Source organism: Arachis ipaensis, chromosome B08 (assembly GCF_000816755.2).
Source record: "Arachis ipaensis cultivar K30076 chromosome B08, Araip1.1, whole genome shotgun sequence".
Lineage (NCBI taxonomy): Eukaryota > Viridiplantae > Streptophyta > Magnoliopsida > Fabales > Fabaceae > Arachis > Arachis ipaensis.
Window position 1 is genome coordinate 122,254,722 of NC_029792.2, and position 13,017 is coordinate 122,267,738.

The window sequence follows — 13,017 nt, forward strand, 5'->3', positions numbered from 1 at the left end:
ATTTTAAATTATTTTTTAATGTGTTTGACAATTTTTTAATAATAAAAATAAAAATATTAAAAAAATATTTTTTTTTGAGAAACTACAATTTACATTTTTTAAAAGATTTTTTTTAAAAAAAAAAAGATGTTTTCACATAATAAATAAACAGAAAAATATTTTTATCTTATTTTATCCAAATATAATTGATAAATAAAAATATCTTTTTATACGAGATATTCAAACATAAAATTACTTTTACTTTTGTAAAAGATCTTTTAAAAAAATCATTATAAAAAAGATCTTTTCTGAAAATATGACTACTATCCAGAAGCTATAATATCACAACTTAACTCCACCTGGTGTTGTATCTTTCCAACCACTCAATCCCATCGGAGATGGTTTTGTCGCCGAAATTCTCCAGAACACACATTTCTGCAGGCCAATCAAAATCCTTGCTGTCTTGGGTAAAAATAACTACTCACGTGTTTTTACGAAAAACACATACTAAGTTCAATTTAGAGAGAACAAACATCTAGCTAATTCCAGAACCAAGACAACGTCAAAACACTTATTCTGCGGGAAGAAATCCTTTATCACCCATCATGATCAGGCCTCTTACCCTAGTGTCCCACTGCACAATGGTGGTTCTCTACTTTTTGGGCCAATAAAATAATTGAATTTTTGTTAAACATAAATCTCAAATATGTTAAGTTACAATATTACCTAATTTAAAGTTTACTCACCACTTACAATAATTACCTTTATTAACACGTTGATTTGAACACAGCAAAACTGATAAGCATTTAATGGCCTTCACCAGTTGTCATCTTGCTACTGACTGGTCAATGAAATAGTCACCTTAGGCATAATAAAGTTAGGGATACTAGAATTTGCCATTTGTAATTCATAACAAGGTATACTTTGCACAAATGCAGGCACACAGGTCAAGATCCCTTAAAGAATTAAACAATGTTTGCATGCTTTGGAAATGATTTATAAAAGCACATAAGAACGTTGTTTAATTCATGTAGCCCACTTGCACCTAATGGAAAAAGATTTTGTTTGCATGATTTTGAAAATTAGATAGTAAATTGTCTATGCCATCAAAACAACAATGGAATGAACTTGAGCATCAAAACGTAAACTAAGGCATAAATTTTCCAGATTTCTAGAGACACTCTTTTGCCTAAACCTGACATTCCAATCAAATTTCAAAGTTCTAACAAATATATTTCAGAGACCAACTAATAGATAAAAGGAATAAACTTGTACTTAACTTTGCTAGCATACTGTGTATAACTCTCACCAAAAGTCTCAACCATTAAAGCCTCCTCCAGTTTTGCCTTCTGCCTATAATACAACAAACAAACTGCTACAACAAACAGCAAACTCAAGGGTGCACGAAGCGCAAGGAAGTTTGTTACAAATAGAAGCATAGTTGATGAGTATATTGGATGACGGACCCAGCGATACGGTCCAAATTGAACAACAGCAGTTGGCACCACCACATTTTCTGAATACTTAGCAAGATACAATGTTGCATTGTACTGCATTAGTAGAGTTGTGAGAATTAAGGCCCAGATTCCAAGATTGTTCCACCCACCTGGTATCCGGTGAAGCTCTGGCCCTTCAAATGCTGCAAGCCAATGGGCAACCATGATTCCCGCACTAAACACAAGGCGAGACGTCATCGGCAAGTTCACATCCCATTTAGGGTCATGGGGCCGGGTAAAATAGTCTCCATATAACCGCTTTCGAACACTAACATTGAAGAAAAAGAAATAATGATACACAAAAAAGAAAACGGAAGGCCAGCCTTCAAGGTAGCCATTGAAGAAACCTGGCGGAACCAGAGTGAGCCATGTAAAAGCTGATGTAACAATCGCCAATTGCTCGAACATGTTTGCCTCGCCATGCAAATGTTTCCCAAAGCAGTGTAACCCATAAAATGCAATCAATACAGCTACAAACCACGGCCAAAACAACCATGACCAACTAAAATACATCCAGAAGAAAGGACTGAAGAGTGTATTCACAGTCCATTTTGTGGCTGCAGCTACGATGGATAATATCCCAGACCACTTCACAATATCAATGGGAGTCAGCTGCAAAAGAGCCGCTTTTACTGACTCGACCGAGAAACCTCTCAAGTGCATTTCAATTGGTTTATGAGGTTCAGTGCTGGAGTTACCAGCAACTGAGCATCTAGGAGTTGGTAGTAGATCAGCCCTTTTTCTTGTTGGTTTCAACAAGGAGAATTGCTTTCCATAGTAGCAATTCAATTGGGAACCAATGTGTATAGGTCTGCGGTGAAATCGACCGTCATTATTAAGTATATCAGCATGAAAATGCTTGTTGAAAGGTCTCAGAGAGACGCTATTGCTCACGATCAAGAAACCAAAAGAGACAGCTTTGGAGTGTGAAAGAGCCTTTGCTACTTCCATAACTGTGAAATCAAATAGCACTAGCCTTCCAGAGAATACAAATTCACAAAGCCTTCGAATAAATTGACCTACTCAAGGGTCACAATGATAGTAACAGTAACCCACTAATATATGATAGACCAACATGGTTGTACATTGTTCACTGTTCTCCTACTGCAAGTTCATTCAGCAACCAAGACATTGTTAACTACTCAACATAATCAATCTCTAAACTGTGTAACTGAGAAAACATGAAATGGCAACTCATTACTTTCAGCAAACTAGAGAAGAAGAAAGAAAATGAAAAAAAAAAGGAATAAGCCAAACTAGTAGTGCATGGTTGTCAACCAAGACTCTAGAGAGTTAACTCTCAAGTCTACTATTCACATCTACAGTGCTATAGTAACAATGAAGGGAACCAAAAGAAAATGTCAAAGCCGAAAGGAAAAAAAGAAATGGAACCCAGAATGAAATAAAATATTTAATTGGCGTGACTAACACCTCAGCTATATCTTTGATTTATGCAAGAAAAAGGAAAAGAAGGAATTATCATAAATCTCATATGTTTACACCATGTAGTTCTAGGGTTCAACAATTCAACCTAACAAGTAACAAGTATTGTTAATTATCAATTTGTCATACCTTACAGACGAGCAGAGAGCAACAGAAGGAGCTTGGAAGTTGCAGGCGGCAGCGGCGGACAGCACAAAGAAGTGGCAAGCAGAGGCGGCGGCGCTGTGAGTGAAACACACACACGAGGGAGGAGGAGAATAAGAACCAAGAAGAATGAGAATGAGGGAGTGAGGGAGGACTGAGGGAGGAGTGAGATGCTGAGTAGTGAATACTGAGCTTAGGGGAATTAGTGTTTATCTTTTTTTCCCTTCATGAGTGAAACGACGTCGTTTTTCTTCATAATGTGAAAACCGGCCGAATCTCAGTTCGGTTCGACCGGACGGTTCTTAACCGGTTTGACCATCCAAAGGTGGCTTTTGAAACGGGCCGTTATGCTTATTAGCTGAACTGTTTTCATTGTCGGTTCCCAATTCGATAAATCGGCCGATTTTCCAAACCTTGGTGTAAATAGATTAGGGAAGAAATGAGAAGGGTAAGGAAGACAAGTCCTAAAATAGATTAATGTGTCATGGACTCATAGATTTAATGAAAATTCAAGTTCTTTTTGTTTTACTAAGCATGAAACCTCTTGATGTTTTTTTTTTTTTTTAGGATTGAAAAAAAAAAAAAAAAAAACTTAATAACATATTTTAAAGGATGTTAATTTTAATTTTTAAAATATGAAATTGAAAAGAGTGTGGGTGAGGAAGATTAGAGCCAAAACAAAAAGTAAATTTATGACAAAAAGTAATTTAAAATATCTTTTTAAAAAGTAAATTCCAATTCTGTAGGTGAAGTTTGATATGACTAAATCTATTTTTTTTTAGTTAACTTATATTGAATACTATTTGTCAATGAAAATAACAAATACACGTTATAAATTTTACTCTCATTATAAAAGAATCACAAATTCAAATTTATGACAATTGTCTAATTTAATGGGTATGCTCTATCAGTCTATTTAGAGCCAAAACTCTTCTAATGTCAGAATTTAGAATCTTAAATTGTTGTTAAACAAATCAAAATAAATGTCTAAATTCAAATTTCATTTTAAGTTATGCTCCTTTTGTTTTAACATTTTAGAAGGACTCTATTAAATCAAATACTTTTTTGTTTTAAAACAAAAAGATCTTGAATAAAATATCTATCATTAATTATTTTTATTCAAGTTTTTCATACATTATTGATCTAAAGATAGATATCCACTCACCTCCATCCTCACCTTAATAACAACACTGCTTTAACATTTTTTTTATTTCTTTTTTTATTTTTTTGTTTTTTCCTCACCTATAACAACAGATACCAACGGCTGAAAAACAAACTCCAACAATTTTTCAAACAGAACCATACTAGAAGAACAGAACAAGAACTTTTGCTTCTTGAAGAGATCACATATTAGAAGAAGGGGAACTTTTGCTTCTTAATAATTGGCATAGACATGCATATCTCCACCACATTTTTCAGGACCATCAAAGATAGTGTTCAGATTGAAACTACTCTCATCAGGATCAGCCATACACATAAGGTTGATGTCATCTTCCAACCCACTACCTTCACCTTGAAAAATATCATTCATGTTGAACTCGGATAATTCGGCATCCATGAAGCTCCATCTCAGATCCCGAGAAAGTATGCCGTCGATATTTGTGTTTGGCTGCTCTTTTTTCTTCTGCATATTTTCTGCATAGATATAGATCTTTTAAAAATTTTTTTTTCAATTAAAATTTTATCATACAAAATGTGAAATTAATTGTTGAAGTTTTCAAATAGTGCAAATAAAAATCAAACCATTTAACAAATTTGCGTCAAATTGCACTGTTAAAATTTTTTTGAGACAAATTGCACATAAATCAAAGTTCATGAAAATACATTTGACTTAATTAGAACTTTGACCACATATATTTTTTAAAGAAATATTCAATCAATTCTAACATTTTTTTTATTAGAAATGATTTAATTACAAAATTAAAAACAGTATAAAAACTTAATTAAAAAAATATAAAAATTTTCTGGTTACCTGAATTTGCTGGATCTGCCACTACTGTGGAAGGAGCCTCCTGCTCCACTACTACTTCTGCTTCTTTAGATTCAGTAGAGATTGGAGTTATATGTGTTTGTGCTTCTTTCATAGACGGCTCATTCTTCTTTATTTTGTCAATATAATTGCTTATATCAAAATTTGTTACTGCATTTATTCCTCTGTACTCTATAGCTGCTCTATCATATGCTGCTGCCGCCTCTTCTTGAGTGTCTTCAATATCAAAAATCAAATTAAAAAATATAGTAGCTTAAAGGGAGGGTTAGTAGCTAATTTATCGATGACAGAATAAAGTTAAAAAAACATATTTTTTTAATTGTTTATTATAGAGAATCACATAAAGTTCGTTATTACTTGTAGTACTAAGACTAGGAGGCGTAGAAGTCACGTGCCTTCCGAAGATGTTCATTAATTATTTTAGTTTATGCAAAGTTAAATATTTGTGTCTAACATTAAATTATTAAACTAAATCAAATATTGTATTTTAATAATTCATCTTTAACCATAGGGTGTGCATGGTCCGATCCGGCTCGATCCCGAACACTTTAGGGGCTAATTTGATATGATTTTATTGGGTCTAGGATTGGGTATGGGTCTCAAAAGTAGACCCGGTCATTGTTTCGGGTTGGGTTTGAGCCATAGCTCGGGTCGCCCGAAATCGGCCCGGTTGTCCGGTTATCATACACAATTAATATTCTGTGTTATTAGTGATGGATGATGGCTATTATTATATGAAATTTAAGTATTGTAAACTTTAATATTTTGTGTTATTAGTCATTATATATAAGACTATAAATTAATGTTTTATGTTTAAAATGCATAAGACTTTAGACTAATGCATAATCTTGTGTTATTTGTATTGATTTAAATATTTGGTGTTATTAGGTAATATTAGTATTGATTATGGTTAGACTTTAATTTTTGAGAAGAGTTAGTTCTTATTATATTTTTCTAAGTGAATTTTACCATGTCAAATAATGGTTGGAGTCTTGGAAATTTGGATATTTTTACATGCTAACTTACAAAAAGGTATTAAGGTAATATAATGTTAACGGCCCGATTTTCACCCGGTTTTTACTCGGTATAATCGTGGTCCGAAACTGTATAAATTTCATCGGATCTAGAATTAAGTTCGGGTCTAACAAATAGGCCCGTATATATTTCGGGTCGAGTTTGGATCACATCAAACCCGGTTTCACCCGCCCGTGCACACCCCTATTTAACCATTAACAATTTCATAAACTACTTTTTTGACTGATATGTTAGCTACTGAAGGATAAAGGTTCGTTGTAAGAGATTGCATGAACTCTACATCATAGTATAGGTTTTCAAGTACACCGGTACACCGGTATTTCAGTGATTTTTAACCGATGATCTTAATTATATATATTATATATACTTTTTATAATTAAGATCAACGGTTAAGAATCACTGAAACACCAATATACCAGTACACTTGAAAATCTAATATATTTCTAATAGTTAAATTTTTAAAAAATTTAGGATTAATTCAACAATGATGTATTATAATTATCTCTGATTTGAATTTGAATCCTCTAAATTTTAAATTTTTGATTGAGAGGATAAAGTGTGATCTTTCACCTTTAAATAGTTTCTCTCTTATATTTTATCTTATTCTCACCTATAAAATAAATGGTGAAAGATCACACTTTATCCTTTAAATTGAAATTTAAAATTTAGAGGATTAAAATCTCTCTGATTTACTTGTGTTGATGGTTGTTATTATAAAATTATTACTGAATTAGTTATAAATTTTTTAAAAATTAGCCATATGAGTATATTTGATACAAATCGAATATTTTTTGGACGAAATTAAAACAACCTTAGAAATATTTTTGAAAATTTTAACAAATTTTAAGGACAAAAAATATACAAAAACATTCTTTCAGCTAAAAAGAGATATGAAAGAAAAAGGAGGGAGAACAAAATTTTAATTTGACCGAATGTTAGTTGAAAAATAAATTACTAAATAATTTTCTTAATGCTTATATTAACCTTAGCTTTAGCAAAAATTTTTTAAAATTATATATTATTGGCAATAAATCAGACAACTTTTTTCCCTCCAGAGATACCACAATATTTTCATGGGAAAGATTGTGTAAGGTTGCAAAAGATTAAAATGTTTGATTTGTAATTGTAATATAGCAGTAGGAAATTAGGTAAAAATTCAGGTGCAGCCGACTTCATATGAAATTGATAGTTAAGAATCGTTAGATAAAAATATAGTCAAATTAATTAAATTATTTAATAAATTATCAACTTTGTGTGAAGTCGATTGCACCTGAGTTTCTATATGGGAAATTATCATTCATGATAAAGTGCTTATCAACTTTTGAACACGTTGAATCCATCAACATTCAACATGGTGAAAGTGGGAATGCACGTGTCCCTGTACCGTTTCCACCTGTTGCATGCTAATTTCTATTTTGTTTTAGGTAAATAAAAATCTTTTTATACCATTTAAATTTCCCTCTCTTTATTTTAGGTATTATCAACTAACTTTAAAAACTCTCAGATTTGCCACACTGAACATTTTTTAAACAAATGAAAAAGAAAACCTTTTATAACATTAATTTACTTAAATGTGCCTCTAACACAACAACATGCAAATTCTTATTATTTATTATTTTATTTTGCTTTGAATTGGATTTGGTATTGATATACTACATTTTTTTTGAATATTTTTAGGTGTATATACAAGTGTATAACTATTGTATGGTTTTAACCTAGTAAAAATTATAATTATTATTTACAAAATTATCATTTTAATTTTTTGCATAAGGTTACTTAAAATAAAATAAAAAACTCTTGTCATTAACGAATAAAACAAGAGGTTATGCTTATGAAAATCTATCAATTTAATCATTAAATTATATTGGGAATATAGATTATGTAATTGAAAAAAAAAATTAAATTAATAGATTTTGATAAATATATCTAATTAACGTCCAATTCGACATGTTAAGTATTAGAACTTGTTTGGGTGAACTTCTAAAAAAAGATCTTTTGTCGAGTTATCTTTTTTTAAAAAATCTTATGGAAAAGTAAAAGTAATTTTATGTTTGGGTATCTCATATAAAAAAATTTTTTTATCTATCAATTAGACAAAATTTATAAGTGAAATTACTAAAAAATAAATATGATTGATTTATAATTTTTAAATAATTAATTTAATTAAAAAACTTTTTAAAATAAAATTTAAAGAATATTTTATTTTTTAAAACTAATTTAATTATTAATCCGATCAAAGCAAGTACAAATGTATTCTGGTAGCACAGGTGGACCATGGTACAATTTAATGATAAAATTAAATGGAATTGTTGAAATAGTCAAATAGCGTAAATAAATAAATAATACTACTTCAAATACCTTTAAAATTAATGAGGTAATCTTAACTTAATTAAAGTCTAAACATTATAAAGTACTATATAAAGTATTTGAGCATTGTTGGTGTGGGGACAGATTCACAGACAAACGAGCAGTTTGGTACTTAGTAGTCTGCCAACTGCACTTGCAGAATCATTCGGCATATTTGACAAATACAAAGGTTGCTTTGCATTCTTTCAAATTCAATTTTTTTAACAACCATGATAAAAAATTTAAACCTAAAATTTTGTGTATGGTTTATTTTTAGTTTTCATTGCTAAACTGTTATCCTTAGTTGCTTAAATTTTACACAAATGATTGGAAATCCTCTATTTTTTAACTAACATGTAGCAAACAAACTTAATTTAATTAATATGTAGTCTATTTTTTCTTTATCATCTTTTTCATTTATTTTTCAAACAAATACATATATTTTGGTAAAAAAATTATTAGCCACATAACAATACTCTAAAATTTTGTAAGTTAGAATGTAATTCTTTTTTTTTTTTTTTTTACTTAGCACTTTCCTATGACACAAAATTAAGTGTAGGAACATGCATGTTTAGGGAATAGTGAAAAAGAAATTTACTTACTATAGGTCCCCAGATAAAGGTACTTGTTGCCATTTACTCTTCCAATTCGTGCTTCCCACCTTCCATTGTGGTGATGCCTACTCAAAAATCCAGAAATATTTCAATGAAAATAAGAGAAAATTTTATTTCTCTTTTTTGAGAGATTTTAACATAATATCTCATCCAATTTATTTGTAAAATATACATTTTTTTTTTAATTTAACTAATAAAAAAATAATTTGTTAAAAGGTATTTTGATAAATAAAATTTAATCACAAAAAAAAATTTGCAAAAAGATATTTTTATAAAAAATAATTTAAAAAAATGGGTAGAGTTACAAAAAAATTTAAAATAGATTAAAGAAAAGGTTTTTTAAAAGTTATAAGAAAGAAAAATGTCATTTTAATATCTTTCAAAAAAAAGAGTGTAATTTTTTTTTAAATAAATAAAGTGTACCGATAGGAATTAAAATGCTTTAAATTAAAATACGTTTAGAATATTGTATCGCGTGCATTGTGTATTAGGAATGTAAATGATCTTAGCTTCATGCTTGCACAATTTTTTGAACGAATTTGAATGAATAGTATAATAAAAAAAGATCATTTATATAAAAAGGGTGATGTATAAATAAACTAACCTAGCCACTCCACGATACTTGGAAACACCTCTTGAAAATCCACTGCTCCTTCTTCGCAGAGAAGCCAAGTATTCAGTTTGTGAAACATCCTTCATTTCCTCAATTTCCTTGGCATATGTTTCCATCTGCATTGTTCATCCAAAGTTAATTAATTATAAGTTATATATAATCTTCCCAAAATATAAGAAAAACTGGCTTTCAATGTAACAAAAATTGCATGCTTGGATTGTATTTTTATCTTTAGGATTTTGTAAAAAAAAAAATTTACAACATTTTAAAAACAAAAATATTAAAAATAAAAATATATACCAAATACCAAAAGTCTAATCTCGTTTAGATAAAATATTGAAAATAAAATCCGAGACCTCTAGGTCAGGATAGAAAGACTATGTCATTTGAGTTATAACTCGTTAGATTTTGAAAAAAATTTTACTATCATTTTTAATGAAGATATCATTCAAATTGTTATTCTTTGATAAGTATTTCCTAAGCAACATAATTATTCACAAGTAATTTTTTTTATTAAAGACAGAGAGACACAAACTCGCGACCTCTTATATATATATATAAAAATTTAAGATTGTATTAGGTCCCCAATACTTTAGAGCAGCAAGATCATAGGAGCGAGCAGCAGCTTCTTCTGTATTATATGCCCCTAAATTCACATGTAAAGTCACAATAAGTAAGTTAATATTTTTTGTTTAAAAAAAAAAAACATAACATATATTTTTCCAAATTTATAAAGAAACTCAATATAATTAAAAGTATATCATTAAGAATTAAAAATTCATAAAAACCGAAAGCTTGTGTGAGATCCAAGATTTATTAGGGAGACTTACCTAAATAAACTAAAGCAGCGACAGAAGTGTATGGGATCGTTGTCATGGCAGAGGTTGTCATAAACAGATTAAAACATGGCAAGTGAAAACACAAGATAAAGTCAAAACACTTAACATAAATAACAAAACTAAACATTACAGATCTCCTTGATTTTCCACTGCTTTTTATTTGTTCATTCATGTTTTGAATACACTATAATTTAAGAGAGTGACTAGTGCAACTCTTTAATGTTTATGGTCATTCTATTCATCTTTAGGTAGGATTCTCTATTTGAATAATAATTTAAAAATATTTACTATCTATATTTTATTTCTAACTTTAATATATGTTTGNNNNTTGTAATTGTTTTTAAAGAATATTCTCAATTTAGATAAATAATTAATTTAAATGATTGAATTATCCTAATTTTTAAGAATGTCAATATATAAAAAAAATACTTTAGTAAAATCCAATTATTAATAATCTGACAAGCAATTATTTTTGTTTCAAAACTTTCTTCAGGTACTCTCAATGTTATTCAAATATAGTAAAGATTCTAAATTGACTAGTAAAGATCACAAAAATATTATTATTGTCTATATTTGTGACCATATGAAATGGATAGAAAATTATAAAAAAAAAAAGAAAAACAAACAGAATAACATAAATCATATGACAAAATTGAGTACAGTTTAGAAGAAATTATACAAAAAAATATATAACAAATGTAATTTATAAAACTTAAGTGTGTTGAATAATTAAATAAACTTTTTTTACACACATCTATTAAAATATTTATCATTTCAAAAAATATAATTCTATAGATATATTAAAAAACAATTTTCATCAGAATATTTTATGTTTGTAAGAGCTATAAGTGAGTTTAGTTTAATTAAAAAATATAAATAAATAACAAACCTATGAAACAGTAAATGAAGATGGACAAATAAGAGTGAAAACAGTATAATGAAAAAAATTTAGTTACCTTGTCGTCCCTTCTTACTCTGGATATTATTCCAAGAATTCTTGTCCCACAGATGAGCTTCAAACCTCCCTGTCCACCTATGCCTATGGATCATTAAACATATTATTGATTATTACAACAGTCAACAGAGACATGCAAATGAAAATAAACATGAAATCAAACCTGGTGACTCCTCTGTAAATGGAGCTTCTTTTGTTGACACTGCTATTGTCATAGCTATTTGTTTTCTTCAATACTTTATTCTGTGATAACTTCACATTATTACTGCTATTTTTGCTTCTTGGATACTTATCATTATTATTAATCTTTAATTCAAAATCAGCACCGATAGAAGATGATGAAGATGAAGAAGAGGAATTAGGAGACCTCTTCATCTCACCACCACCACCACCACCCTCTTCGTCCAATAAGAAGAAAATATTGCACTATGTAATGTGTATTTTCTGTTTTCTATTCTTCTTTACCGGAACAGACAAAATGCCTTTGAATGTGTGTCAACTCCCTCTCTCTCTTTTATGACTGTTTAGTAGATTCTATATATATGAGGGCTTTCTGTCATGCACCTTAAAAACTACCGAGAGTAATGCACTGCTGGTGCATGTGGACCTCTCTTTAAACCACATATAATAAGTAAAAGTAATTGATGATAAAAATGTATAAATGGTTAGATGGCTCTAACAGTGTGAGGTTCTGTCTTTGCAGCTGCCCTTTGCACAATCATCATTGTTGATAAGACCTTGCTAGTTTCACTATCGACAACAAAAAATGAAATAAGAACCCATAATAAATTGAAGAAGATGAAACAATGTAAATAAAAACGAAGATGAACAGTAAACTGATCTTACTAGTATGAAATTCAAAATCTAACAGATCTGAGAGAGCAATTCTTCAATTGTAGCAGTAGAAACTATGAAAGTGGCCCATTAGGATAAAAAACAGAAATAATACTAATGTAAATATTGTAATTGTTTATTATATTTTTAATATAGAAGCAGCTTTTAACAGCTTTTTTCTGGTAACCTAAGGTTGGTTACCAAAACAGAGAGATAGACTAAGAAATGAAGAAGGAATAATAAAAAAGTTGGACAAGTTGATAACTAGGCAAATGGGAGAACATAAATAAATAAATAAATTTATTTTTTTTCTGGAATTAAAATGTCAAAATTGTTGTTGGAGTGGTGGGAACTTGAGAAGAAGTGAAGTCAAGGTAGAAAACAACTAGGGAAAGGAAGTAGAAAAGGAAATTAGAATAGTGAATGGTTTTATTTTGAACTTGGGTTAAAAATTTGAAGATGAGTTAGTTAATTGACTATAGGTGATGAAATTTTACGCTTACTCTTGGTGTATAGTTTCTAACACTTGGCACTCTGCAGACATGCTACCAATGAGGATTTGGGTTCTATGCTGGCTTTCCTTGTTTGGGAATCTGTCCAAGTTCGTTGCCACCATGATATGTGAATAAATTATTTAAAAAATTTGTATGAAAGGACTGATTTTCTTTGTTAAAAGATATTGTATTTGTATAATAAATTATAAATAATTATAACATATAAATTTATTTT

General features: G+C 29.6%; 3 protein-coding genes across 5 annotated transcripts in view; all 3 read right to left on the reverse strand.

Moving 5' to 3' along the window:
• Positions 1-662, reverse strand: part of LOC107611821 — a 3,781-nt gene extending 3,119 nt beyond the window's left edge. The window contains exon 1 of the mRNA XM_021109947.1: positions 339-662. The gene's annotated coding sequence lies outside the window, so the exon portion shown is untranslated. The remainder of the gene's footprint in view (positions 1-338) is intronic.
• LOC107613997 lies at positions 1,031-3,248 on the reverse strand. 2 transcript variants are annotated; one of them, XM_021109946.1, is made up of 2 exons: positions 3,048-3,248; positions 1,031-2,286 (listed from the first exon to the last, which is right to left on the reverse strand). In XM_021109946.1, exon 2 carries the CDS (start codon positions 2,136-2,138, stop codon positions 1,227-1,229), a length of 912 nt encoding a protein of 303 aa, XP_020965605.1. In that variant the 5' UTR covers positions 2,139-2,286; positions 3,048-3,248; the 3' UTR covers positions 1,031-1,226. The 2 variants fall into 2 exon arrangements, with proteins under 2 accessions (XP_020965605.1, XP_016171693.1); XM_016316207.2 differs by having other exon boundaries at positions 1,031-2,579.
• Positions 4,175-12,666, reverse strand: LOC107614515 (ethylene-responsive transcription factor WRI1). Of its 2 annotated transcripts, none has more exons than XM_021109948.1 (9): positions 12,301-12,666; positions 11,618-12,204; positions 11,456-11,538; positions 10,491-10,499; positions 10,221-10,306; positions 9,652-9,779; positions 9,036-9,112; positions 5,023-5,268; positions 4,175-4,700 (listed from the first exon to the last, which is right to left on the reverse strand). In XM_021109948.1, the coding sequence occupies exons 2-9, from the start codon at positions 11,827-11,829 to the stop codon at positions 4,438-4,440; spliced, it is 1,104 nt and encodes a 367-aa protein (XP_020965607.1). In that variant the 5' UTR covers positions 11,830-12,204; positions 12,301-12,666; the 3' UTR covers positions 4,175-4,437. The 2 variants fall into 2 exon arrangements, with proteins under 2 accessions (XP_020965607.1, XP_016172188.1); XM_016316702.2 differs by having other exon boundaries at positions 4,175-4,697; positions 5,035-5,268; positions 12,301-12,657.